The sequence below is a fragment of the Triplophysa rosa genome, linkage group LG7 (genome assembly GCF_024868665.1).
Source record: "Triplophysa rosa linkage group LG7, Trosa_1v2, whole genome shotgun sequence".
Classification (NCBI taxonomy): Eukaryota; Metazoa; Chordata; class Actinopteri; order Cypriniformes; family Nemacheilidae; genus Triplophysa; species Triplophysa rosa.
Window position 1 is genome coordinate 16,670,440 of NC_079896.1, and position 12,614 is coordinate 16,683,053.

At 41.0% G+C, this 12,614-nt stretch overlaps 1 protein-coding gene across 1 annotated transcript; it reads right to left on the reverse strand.

The window, feature by feature from the left end:
* Window positions 1-238: 238 nt before the first annotated feature.
* LOC130556800 (uncharacterized) lies at window positions 239-12,356 on the reverse strand. Its single transcript, XM_057338102.1, has 2 exons — window positions 10,426-12,356; window positions 239-3,466 (listed from the first exon to the last, which is right to left on the reverse strand). The coding sequence occupies exon 2, from the start codon at window positions 2,603-2,605 to the stop codon at window positions 374-376; it is 2,232 nt and encodes a 743-aa protein (XP_057194085.1). The 5' UTR covers window positions 2,606-3,466; window positions 10,426-12,356; the 3' UTR covers window positions 239-373.
* Window positions 12,357-12,614: the final 258 nt, after the last annotated feature.

The window sequence follows — 12,614 nt, forward strand, 5'->3', positions numbered from 1 at the left end:
TGTAAATACCTTCCGGGGAACAGAGTATTTGTACCTTTAGCTTACAGAGGGCATCTCTCCCTAACAGGTTAACAGGGGTTTGGTCTGATACTAAAATAGGCAATGTTACTTCTTTGTCCTTAGTCCTTAGACAAACTGGAGCAGTTATTGGAATTAGCTGCGTTTGTCCCGAAAATCCTACTGTCTTTGTGAACTTTCCAGACATAGGGAGATGTGAGGCATAGTTTGAGTTTATACATGTGTAGGTTGCTCCAGTGTCTATCATCATTGGTGTGATCTTGCCTTCAATATTAACCTGCAGCATAGGTTCTGTATCAGCATTCTCAGTTATCATTGGATGCTGACCTCTCCCGGTAGGATCTTCTGGGCAGCCCTAGTAGCCGACATCTGGACCTCGCCATGGGTTGACTGGTCCCTGCTGTGGGTTGATTGGTCCCTGTTGCTGGTTGACTGGTCCCTGTTGCTGTTGATTTTGCCATGGTTGTTGTTGTTGGTCTTGCCAATTAGGTCCTTGTTGTCTTTGATCTTGCCATTGGCCTCGCTGTTGGCGGCCTGCTTGCCATCGAGAACCTTGTCGTTGGTCCATGTTCCATGGGTTAATTGGACAGTCCCTTCTGTTATGTCCTAGTTGCCCACATCCCCAGCATGGGTTTCTTCCTTGGTTTTGTCTTCCTTGTTGTGCTTGCATAGGTCCTTGTCCTTGCATAGGCCTTGGCCCAAATCTGTTTTGCTGTTCAGGCTTTACATAAATGACAATAGGCGCTGGTTGTTGTAGTCCACTTCCAGGTGCTGGCTGTACAGTGTTTCCTGTTCCTGGTTGTTGCATCATTGGTGTTGGAGTGTTCACTGGAGCCATCATTGCTGCATGATCTTCTTCTTTGTCTTTGTCTTTGACCACGGCTTGCGTCTTTTTCTTTCTGGCCAGTTCTTCAAGCTGCAGTTGTACCAATTTTCTTTGAAGTTCCTTCTCTTGATTTTTCAGTTTCTGTTCGTTCTTTCTGTATTGTTCTACAGCATGGGTCACATGATCGCAGAATTCTTTATGTGACTTAGAGTTCAGACCCACTACGTCTTCCAGTCGGGCCTTTACCACAGGTGGCATAGAGTCAACAATGGCATTTCTGAACAGCGCTGCCATCACCATGTCTTCCTCGGGATCTCTTTCCAGTTCTTCCTTCCATTTTCTTAGCTGTGATCGCACATAGGTAGCAGGATTCTCTTCCTCTCCCAGATGTTCCCCTTTGAGTGTTCGAGGGTCAATACGGTTGGGGTATCCATTCCTTAGCTCCTGCCACATCCGTGCTCTATTTCCATTAAATGGATTTCCGTCCATGAATGGTGAGTTTATTGCATTTTGGAGGCCTGCTGCTCTTAAAAGTTCATTCATCTTAGAACTTCCCACACATTTGGCTAGGAGTGCTTTTATATCTCCCAGTGCTAGCAGTTTTCCAGTGGTCTCATCCTCCACCATTTTGATCCATTTGCCCGCCCCTTCATGTAGATCCGGCAGGCGTGCAACTAGTCCATCCAAGTCTTGGGAGCCCCATGGCACATATTGCGCTTGTCTCCCTTTTATCAGGATAGGGCATTGCCCTGCAGCATCACTTTGTTTCTGGCATTTTCTAGGAGTGCTTATGTCTACAGGCTTTCTCAGTCTCCCTCCTTCCTTTCGTGTCCAAACTAATTGGTCTAGTTGGTTTGGTTCGATCTCTGAATCTTGGAGATAGATTTTGCCTGCTACGAACTTATATTCTCCTTCCTTGGGATTTCTTGAGGTCTGCCCTGATGAGGTCTCTCGGTTAGTTGGAGAACGTCTTGCTTGATGACTGCTTTCACTGCCAGCTTCAGATTGGGCTTCCTCCTCTTCTTCTTCCTCGCTTGCTTCAGAGTTGGCTTTTGAAGTCACTTCTAAACCACGAGCAGAGTCTGCTTGTATTTTTCTCAAAAATTCTGTTGCATCTCTATATACCTCATCCCTTCCTCTAATTAATTCTGACAATGCTTCCTGCGCTTCTGCATAAGGGCTGATCACATCTTCATCTTGTTCTTCATCATTTCGATTTGATGTACAGCCTGAGGCTTTCTTTTTGGCTTTGCTGTTGCTGTCCCTACTCTTTCCTGCTCTCAGGGGGATTGGTTCCTTATTTCCTTCCTCTGGGTAGGGTGTTATCTCTACCTGCCCTTCTATTGTGACATCTCCTGACATGGTTACTACTGGCATTTGTTTTATCATTTGGCTTTTGAAGGGTTCATAGGGAGGTGGCTGAGTCATTTTCTCAAGTTTTTCCTCTTCATCATCCTTTTTTATCATTTCTCTAATTATTTTCATATTTTTCAGGAAATTAATTCCTTCATTTTTGAACAGGTTCAATACTTCCTGTTCTACCTTTCTTTTTTCACTACGTTTCTTGTTTTTGTCCTTTGGTTTATAATTCTTTATTAAGCCTTCCATTTCCTCACACACTGTCACATCAAAGGTACCACTTTCTGGCCATATCGTTCTTAAGTTTTTGGTTCTTGTAGCCCACTTTTTGGATATTTTTTCTATTGAGTCTTTACATACTGGGTATTTGGATCCCAACAGATCTACAGGAGTGACTGACATTTTTAAACAATTTCTTGCAATAGTTTTCACACAATAAAACACTTCTTTCTTTTAATTAATTTCTTTTATTAAATCATTATTGGTATTCAAATCAACTTTATTTCTTTAACAAATCATTTTAATCTTTATTTAATTCTTTCATTAAATCATTATTTGATTTTCAAATCAACTTTGTTTCTTTATTTAATCATTTGCTTTACTGGAATTCAAACCAAGATCTGGAGTTTTCTGGGGCAATTTCCATTACCAATTTTCTCAAAGTCACCGCCACAAACTGTTGAGGGATTACTTCTCCCAGATTATTGGTACGCAATTCTCTGTTTGACCAATTTACATATCGGATATCTGCAGAGACTCTCAGCTCAGGATGGGTAATGAGCCGCCCAGTGCGTCCCTGTCCCAATGGATATCCCTCCAGCTGTCCTACACCAAAGTACCTGCCTGCCAATAGGTCTAATGGGATTCTTTGAATAAGCAATGTCGTTGCTGATATGCCTGGGGGTTTGTTAGCCTTTTTAAATTGGTATTCACAGACTTCGTTCAAAAAAGATCTCAACACTTCAACTTTGCAACACTCTTGTGTTATCTTTTTCCACTGAACGTAAGGCCACTCTTGTTGGGCAGAATCTAAGTTTCGAATTTCTGTTAGTTGTTTCAAGTACCAATCTTTCCTTTCATCAGTCAGATTCTGCTCTCTCCCCTCTTCGTCAATGAATGTTGATTCTTCCCAAAAGTGGTTACTAATTCCCCTAGTTTCAACCAGCACTCTTGCTAGGGTCTGTATTCTAGCCTGAAAGGCTTCACATCGTTCATATTTGAGACCCGGCCCCTCTTCAGCCATGCAAATGGTAACTCAGTGAACTGAAACAAAACAAAATAAGGCAAAAATCACTAATGGGGAAATAAATCTCAATCTTGAAATTCAGATATTATTCATAATCACAAATTGACAATGAAAACAGTTTCAAAATTATCAATCCCAAATAATCAATCTTCCATCATCAATAGATGAAAAGAAATCTCAAAACTTCAAAATAAATAATTAAATGAATTGAAACAAAAAAGGAAAGTAATAAAAAATCTCAGATCTTCAAACTTGTAAACAATTTCTCAATAAACTTGAGACAGAACCAAACAAAAATCAAAACTTCAAAGTTAAAATCAGTAGCTTCAAAAAATTGAAACAATAAGATATTTAAAAGGCTTCAAGGCCAAAAGCCAAAAACCAATAACTCAATAAGTAAAACAATAATTAAATCAAATGAGAGTCTTGACTTCAAGATTCAAAAGTCAATATATCTCAAAACATAAAAATAAAAACTCCAAAAGTTCATTATACTGAAATAATAAAACAATAAAATAAAATCTCTAAAACTCCAAAGTTAAAATCAATGATTCAATCTAAAATATTAAAAGAAAAGAAAAATGTCTCAACCTTCAATTGTAAAAATCAACAAACTAAAAATAAACCAAAGTAAAACAACAAAGTAAAGGTTTACTATTGGGGAAGGGAGATTTCAAAACATGGGTCCGAATTGTTTATTTTCATAAATCAGTTTTAAGATAGAAAAGTCTTAAAAATAAAAAAACTCAAAAATCAACTTATATTTAAAATCAATAAAGAAAAAGTTTCAAAATAAACTCTAAACTACTCTCATAATTAAAAATTAAAAATAAGAATATCTCAAGCAAATGACACCTCTATTTTGTTATGGTCTCAATAAGATCAGTCTTCTGTACTTATTTTCATAATATAATCTTTTATTGAAAGCCAGCTTTCTCAAAAAGTCTTATAACAGTATTTAAACTCATTTTTTAAACTAAAATATTATTTCAGAGAATAAGTAATAGATATTTGTATTTATTATTTATTATAGTTTCCTACTGTCTCCCTAGATCCTCAGTCTTTCATGCATGATTTCTCACATACACACAATTGCTACTTTTTCCTGGGCGTATGGCCAATAAGCCCCCACCTTTTCCTCTCTCAGTTCCTTTTCAGCTTTTCTGATACACAGACACTGCACAGACAATTTAGACAGACAAGACACAGATTTGACTTCTTATGCGCATATATAGGCCTCACATCTTATGGAATAAATATCTCACTGCACACTGCAGGCAGTCTCTCCGCACACTTGCAGGCGGTCTCCGCACACATGCAGGCAGAATAAATATCTTACTGCACACATGCAGGCAGTTTCACCGCACACATGCAGGCGGTCTCCGCACACATGCAGGCGGAATACATATCTTACTGCACACATGCAGGCAGTTTCACCGCACACATGCAGGCGGTCTCAGTCCCCTCTTGGGACCAAACTAAATCTACAGGCAGTATCTTTACTGCATATCCATCATCCATCCCTTCATACCTATTTTGTTGAGATCTGAAACCCTCCTGCAATTTCATTAAATTGTTCTTTTTGACTGGAGAAGCTTTTTATAGACATCAACCACACCCAGAACTCACCTCCAGCAGACCACACAGATGTTAAACTTAAACTATAAGCAAAAATATGCTCACCTAGAATGCGTGCTTGATCTGTGTAGTCAGCCGGGTGGCGTGCCCTCAGGTGTAGTCAGATGTCTTCAGCCTCTTTCCAGTCCCTGTTCGGGCGCCAAAATATGATGTGGTAAAAGTCGATCTTGAAGTTCAAAAAATCTCTCAGACAAAGAAGGTTCAGGTGTCAAGGAGTTAACTTTATTTGATCAGGCCAAACAAAGTGAGATGTCCCCAGTCATCTGAAAACCAAGTGTTTTCCAGCCTACAGTTATAGTGAAACTTAGGAAAGGAGGTGCTTTCCTAAACCAATCAGGTAAATTCCCTTTATCTTTTATTTTTTATTATCCAATCATTCTTGTCTGCCACTATTATTTTCTAGGCAACAAGGTTTGTATCTAATGGTGGAATGTCGGCCAATAACCCGAGGTTTTCTATCATCTTTCTGCCTGCAAGGAGTTTTTTTCGGCATGGCGGTGGAAAGTGTATGAGCGAGAAACTTATATCCGTGCTCACCTCCTCCAGGCCATGGAAGAAGCCTGCCTAGACATATCGATAGATGCATGCCAAGGGTGGATCAGGCATGCAAGAGGATTTTACCCTCGCTGCCTGGCTAGGGCCAATATAGCCTGTGATGTGGACGAGATTCTCTGGCCTGACCCAGAACAAAGACGGGATGCTGAGGTTTTTTTTTACAGTTGTGCTGTGTAGTACATGAATGAATAAAAATGTGCCAATGTATACGTTGGTTGTGTCTTGTGTTCATGTGAAAAGGAAATATTGTTTTGAATTGATCTCACCAGTGTCTAAGACTATGTTGCAGTGTGGGTGTTTTTGAGGGCTTGTGTGTCATGTCTGCAGGAAAAGTTTGTTTTTTCAGCAAGTTTGAATGGTTTTGAGAAGAGAGCTTCATTTTGACCTGACAATAGGATGTTTGGAGAATTGGGTGAGATGTTATGGATTTGTGTTTACTGTTTTGAGAATACGAGGCATAATTTCAAGAAATGTGTTTAAGCAATCGAGAAAAACTGTAATTCCTCGGTCCTCCCTTCTTTTCCTTGTTCCCTTCCCTCACATCCTGAAGGGGTGGAGCTAAGACGCGAGGAAAGATGAATTGATGCGTTGTTTTGAGATGAATTGAGATGCACAAGGTGACTCGAGAGACGAACTAATAATTTCTCTTTCCGGTATAAAAGAACGAAATGACTCGGACCCGATGACTCGAGAGACGAACTAATCGTCTCTCTTTCCGGTATAAAAGAACGAATGGACTCGGACCCGATGACTCGAGAGACGAACTTATTACTGTTTCTGGTATGTTGCACATGCGCGGTCAACACAAAATGAACGAATCACTCGCTGAGACACTCGTTACTCCTGAGTCATGTTAAAGATTCGTTCAAAAAGAACGTATCGTTCATGAACAACCCATCACTAATTAATATAGTCAGTAGCTGCCTTCTCAAACTTTCACTGCAGCAGTGTTTATTCCTGCCTTGTAAATGTGTTTTAATTAATGACATTTTTTCATAATGATCTCTTCATCTTCAACAGAAAAGTGAATTGCGCTGATGCTCGTGAGAAGTCAATCAAACTGATGATGCTTTCCATGTTCCCTGTGATTGGCTGTTTGCTGCACATGTCACACTTTCAGGTGGACGAGCCTCACAAACTCTGGATCAAACCAGAGTTGACAGAGAACGTTTATACCAACCTTTGTGCTACAGCTGAACCTGATCTAAACCAGGTTGGAGTTTGTTCACCTCGCTTCGTGATACAGACCACTGAACAAGCTACCAAATGCACGGTATTGGGGAAAAGAGCTTTATTAATTTTATTGTTACTTTTAAAGCAATATCCTACTATCAGATTTATTGAAACTACCGCCTGCAAAATAAAACATAACACAGAAAAAAACATTACAAAATTACAAAAATGAAAATGAATTATACGTTGTAAGTGAACACATCTCATCATATAGCTGCCTTAACAGCTAGAAGATGTAATTTAAAATGCAAACTATTTTACACTACACTATTTGATATTTGAAAATAGCCTTGGATATTTCACATACTGAATATTTCCGCATTGACATAGTATTTCTTCCTACTATGCATGTCAATGGGGACCAACAACTGTTTTATTACCAACATCCTCAAAATATCTTTTTATATGTTCCACACAAGAAAGATAATTATAATGGTGTGGAACATCAAGGGTGAATAGATGAATCTTTCGGAGGGGTGAAATATCTCATTAAAAGATTCCTTATCCAATTGCTCCCTCTAGTGGGCAACGTTTATATCACAGCCTTAATCGTTCAGTTTAGCTGATGATATGGAGCAGGGGTTCTCAACTCTGGCCCCTCCAGATCCACTTTCCTGCAATCCCTTTTACTCCATTCTTGATTAATCTCACCCACCTGCAATTGTCTTTAATAATCCTAAAGACATTGATTGTCTACTGCAGGTGTGTTTGATTAAAATTGGAGCTAAACTCTGCAGGAAAGTGGACCTCAAGAGCCAGAACTGAGAAACCTTGGTTTAGAATATGCTGTACTCCTCCTGGATATCAGAAATTCATAAATCTATTTTAATTCCCAGTCTTTTTGGACAGAAGTGACCATATTGGTAGGCTATTGCTTTATTGTAATAAATTAAAAATGTATATCGTTTATACATATCCAAATTTCTACCATCACCATTTATACTTTTTGTAACCTCTTATTTACCTAAATAAATAAACTACATACATGGAAATGAAGCATATTTGCTTAGAATAACTTGTTCCTCATGTTGTTGAAAAAATGTTGAATTACGTCGAGATCGCGAGAAAAGACTCACAAGACTATAGTGAACGTGTTTCATTTCTTGTGCATCACTTCAATTGCTGTCTAATTACTTCCAATTACTGTAAAAGCAATATATAAATGCATCCCCTAATGCAAAGTTTTATTTTATTTTTTATATTCTTTTAATTCAAGAACATCCATACATATACTGTATAAAGGATCACAACGTAGGCTTATTAGGGCCCGAGCACGAAGGAGCAAGCCACCGGCTTACACCGCAGTGCAGAGCCCTATTGTTTCTGTTTTCTTCTCCCTCTTTGATCGCTAATTTGAAGGCCTAAACATGCTCAAAAACTCACAATAACTTGCACACGCATCAGACCTGGCAAAAATTTACGTCTGATATGGGTTTCAAAATTAGTCGTGGCAAAATGGCTCGCTAGCGCCACCTAGAACTGCCCAGACTGCTACGCAATACATACATGCACCAAATTTGGTGGGCTCATGGAACACCCCGAATCATTAAGAAAAGTCTCTTGGAGCATATCTCTAAACCCAACAGGAAGTCCGTTATTTTTAATTTCCTGTGCAATTCGGTAATTTTTGCAATTTCCAGTCGTCGTACTTTAACAAACTCCTAGAGTTTAAATCCGATCAACATCATTTTCATGTCATTCTCACCTTATGGCCTTTGCGAAGCTAAATTGCGGAGATCCTGACTTTTCGTGGGGGAATGAGACCCTGGCGGCCTGCCAAAGTTTTGCGTTTCACCACGAACAGGAAGTTGTTGTAACTGAGTTACTTCCTGTTCGTGGCCTACAATGTCCAACAGGCCCCAGACTTCACCCGGACTTCACACATTTGATAAAAGTCCTGGCCTGAAGACATCTACATGGTAATATTCAGATACTGTTATAGCGCCACCAGCAGGAAACAGGACGTGGCATGTTTTAAACTGTGATTAACTCCTCATAGAGCTTCAAACAGGTCAGCATCATATTTGGCCAATATGATCTTCAGACCTTTGTGACGATAGATTGCAAGTTCCTGACTTTTCGTTGAGGGGCGTGTCCGTGGCGGCCTGACAATGTTTGATGTTTCGCCATGAAACAGGAAGCTATAGTAACTCAGGCACACAATGTCCGACCAGCCTCACATTTCACACGTTTGATAATAGTCGTGGCCTGAACACATATCCATGTCAGTGTTCACTTATAGCAATAGCGCCACCAGCTGGCAAAAGGGAGTGTGACACATTTAAATAAATAACAAATCCTACTATAATTCGCCTGCATGAATTTATCGGCTACCATTTACTGTTTTCCTTACACAATCGTGCAGCGATTGCACTTACTTGTCTATCATCTCAATACCAAGAAAGAAATCTCTTGGACCCATGCTCTAAACCAGTGGTCACCAACCCTGCTCCTGGAGATCGACCGTCCTGAAGATTTCAGCTCCAACCCCAATCAAACACACCTGAACTATCTAATCAAGGTGTTCAGGTTTGCTTGATAATTACAGACAGGTGTGCTGAAGCAGGGTTGGAGCTGCAGTGTGCAGGACGGTCGATCTCCAGGAACAGGGTTGGTGACCACTGCTCTAAACCCACCGTGAAGTCATTTATTTTCACTTTCCACTGCACGTTCTGTGCAGTTTTTTCCATTTCCAGGTGTCCTACTTTAACAAACTCCTCCTAGAGCTTTAATCAGATGAACATCATATTTTGTTAGTCTCACGTCAAGTTTATTGTGATGCTAAATGGCCTAGACCTTGACCTTGAACGCTCATGTGCCGGTTTCGCGCACACATTTGTGCATATGCACGCTTAGTGAATGAGACCCGTTGTCCAGTCTGCTCCAAACTTATCATGTTTGATAAGAGTTATGCCCCGAAAGACGTGTTAAATATGTCAATATTAACCTACGGTACTGCGCCACGAACTGGCAGCAGGAAATCTGGTACATGTAAATAAATTAAAGTCTTTCTATAATGTAACTTCTATATGCGCATTGTCCACCATTCGCTCTTCCTGAGGCCGACAGCTGGTGGTTTCACCGGGTTGCGGTGGTACTTTCCGCGAGGGCCCGAACATCGCTGCTTGCAGCTTTAATTCATTTTTACATTCATAATAGCAACAAATGATCCAACAAAGAAGGAAAAAAGAAACAAAATTAGATATATATCTTACAATAAATCAATAAAGGAACATTTTCTGCCCTCATAGAACGTGACTGTGCTCCACTAGACAGATAGCGAGCATTTAGAATAAAATCCCATTGCGTACTTTTCTTGGTGATTAATCTTTACTGTAAAACTGCAAATACACAAAATGAAACATGTAAATAAACATTACAAGAAAACATAAATGCAGTAACGTTAATGCTGTTTGATTACAGTCAATAGTTTGCTCTTATTTGCAATTATTCTCTTTCATCACAGTACTCAATGTTTTAACATTAAAGTCAGCTAAATAACTTGTTACAATCAAAGATACACAATAACGTGTTACAACAAATTACTTACAGTCAAATGTTTTTTAAGGATAAAATGTTAAAAGATCGCATATATGAGCTGTGCTGCATCATCATCGTCACTCTCTCGTTTTCTGAACGCTCTAGAACATGCGCACTTCCGCGAGATTAGATCGCGATTTCAAAATAAAAGTCTCAGGAGAAATAAAGGCAAAATAATACAATTTTAATTTCTGAAAGCAGCACAGAACAGGTTGCAGTAATTCTATATAATTGTTTTGCTTTTTTATTTATCGTGTCTTTAAGAGCCTCCTCGAAATAATGCTTTCATTCAGTTTTGAATAGTATGATGTTGGGTTTATTATTTACCCATTTTTATTTGTGTATGTGAAATTTACCATTTATGACCAATATGTTTAATAAAAGGTTTTCCTCTAAGCTTTTATACAATCAGAACATGTCTGTCAGAAAACAGAAGGACTCAGATGCAGGAATACGGGAAAACGAGAGTTTATTCCAAAACGTGCAAAAATAAATCCAAGGAACACAAGGTGACCTGGTACTGTTGGCACGTGGTACAACAAAAAATAGTTCACTCCAGTTGGGCGAGCATGCACCGGTATCTGTAAGGGTAGTGAGAGTAAAACAGCCGAACGGGAGAAACGTTCAAACCGGCTGTCTCATTAACGGTCCCACTACGGAGAGATGCAGAGAATAAATCCTGGCTTGTGAATACTCGGAGTAGAGAGCACAACATCAGTACAGTCCAAGTGCGAACCAACAAACAATACATCGCCACGCTGAGTGAGAGAAAGCACGGCATAAATAGAGGGGAGATAATGAGGAACAGTTGTGGGAAATAACCGATGCTTTAGTGAGTAGCTAATCAGGGACCAGGCGGGAGAGGAGTGAAAGGAAAAACAAAAACAGTGCCTGACAGAACCCCCTCCCCTAAGATGCCCCATGGCATCCAGGCAGCTACTCACGAGAGCGGCGGAAACGATCTATAAGAGAGCGGTCCAATATATCTGACCGGGAATCCAGCATCTCTCCTCCGGACTGTAGCCCTCCCAGTCTACCAGGTATTGATGACCCCTGCCCCGCCGCCTAACATGGAGGAGTCAATGTACTGTGTAGGCCGGTGACGCCTCGATGAGTCTAGGGGGCGGAGGGGCAGAGGTCAAGAGTTGAAGGAGGGAACGTACGACGGGATTAATCTTGGCCACATGAAAAACGGGGTGGACTCTCCTGAGAGTGAGGGGTAGTTTAACCTGGACGGTTACTGGGTTGATGATCTTGTTGATGGGGAAGGGACCGATAAACTTGGGCCCCAGCTTAGTCTGGAGGTGGTACCCGGAGGACAAACTGGCAGTGTCCCCCAGGAGTCTACAGAACTCAGTCCAAAACTTGGAGACGAACTGGGGGCCCATGTCAGAAACCACGTCCAGGGGAAGGCCATGGATGCGGAAGACGTTATCTAGGATGATGGCCGCTGTCTCCTTCGCTGACGGGAGTTTGGGATGAGGAATAAAATACCGCCTTCGAGAACCTGTCCACCACAGTGAGAACCACGGAATTGCCACAGGACGGAGGTAATCCCGTGACAAAATCCATGGCTATGTGGGACAGGGTCTCGAAGGGGTGGGCAGCGGCCACAAGAGTCCCGCCGGGGGACGGTTAGAAGTCTTACCCGCCGCGCAAACTGGGCAGAACGAGATGAAGTCATGAGAGTCCCGCGCCACGGAGGGCCACCAAAACCTTTGCTTGACTAGCGCGAGGGTACGAGCAGCTCCAGGGTGACAAGCTAGATTGGAGGAATGTCCCCACTGAAGGACCCTAGTTCGGACCGACTGGGGAACAAACAACAGGCCCTCTGGGCAACCGGCCGGGGGGGTAATGCCGTCCAGCGCCTCACGGACCACAGACTCCACCCTCCAAGTGACTGCCGCGACCACTCGGCCAGGATAAATGACGGACACCGGGGGGTGGGGGCTGTCTGGACCTCGAACTGTCGCGAGAGCGTGTCCGGCTTTCCATTATTACTCCCCAGATGAAAAGTCAAAGTCAAAACTTTGTTTTGTTTTTATCCCCCATTTTCTGTAAAATAGTCTTTATTTTATACAGTATATGCACAATTTAGAATCTTTTAGACTGTAAATCATATTATATTGTATTGTCATTGTGTTGAATGTCTGTACTAGAAGCTTCCAACACCAAAGAAAATTCCTTGTGTGTGCAAGC

Excerpts from the sequence above, each read along its gene's own strand:
- LOC130556800 (XM_057338102.1), bottom strand. The coding sequence starts at position 2,605 with ATGTCAGTCACTCCTGTAGATCTGTTGGGATCCAAATACCCAGTATGT.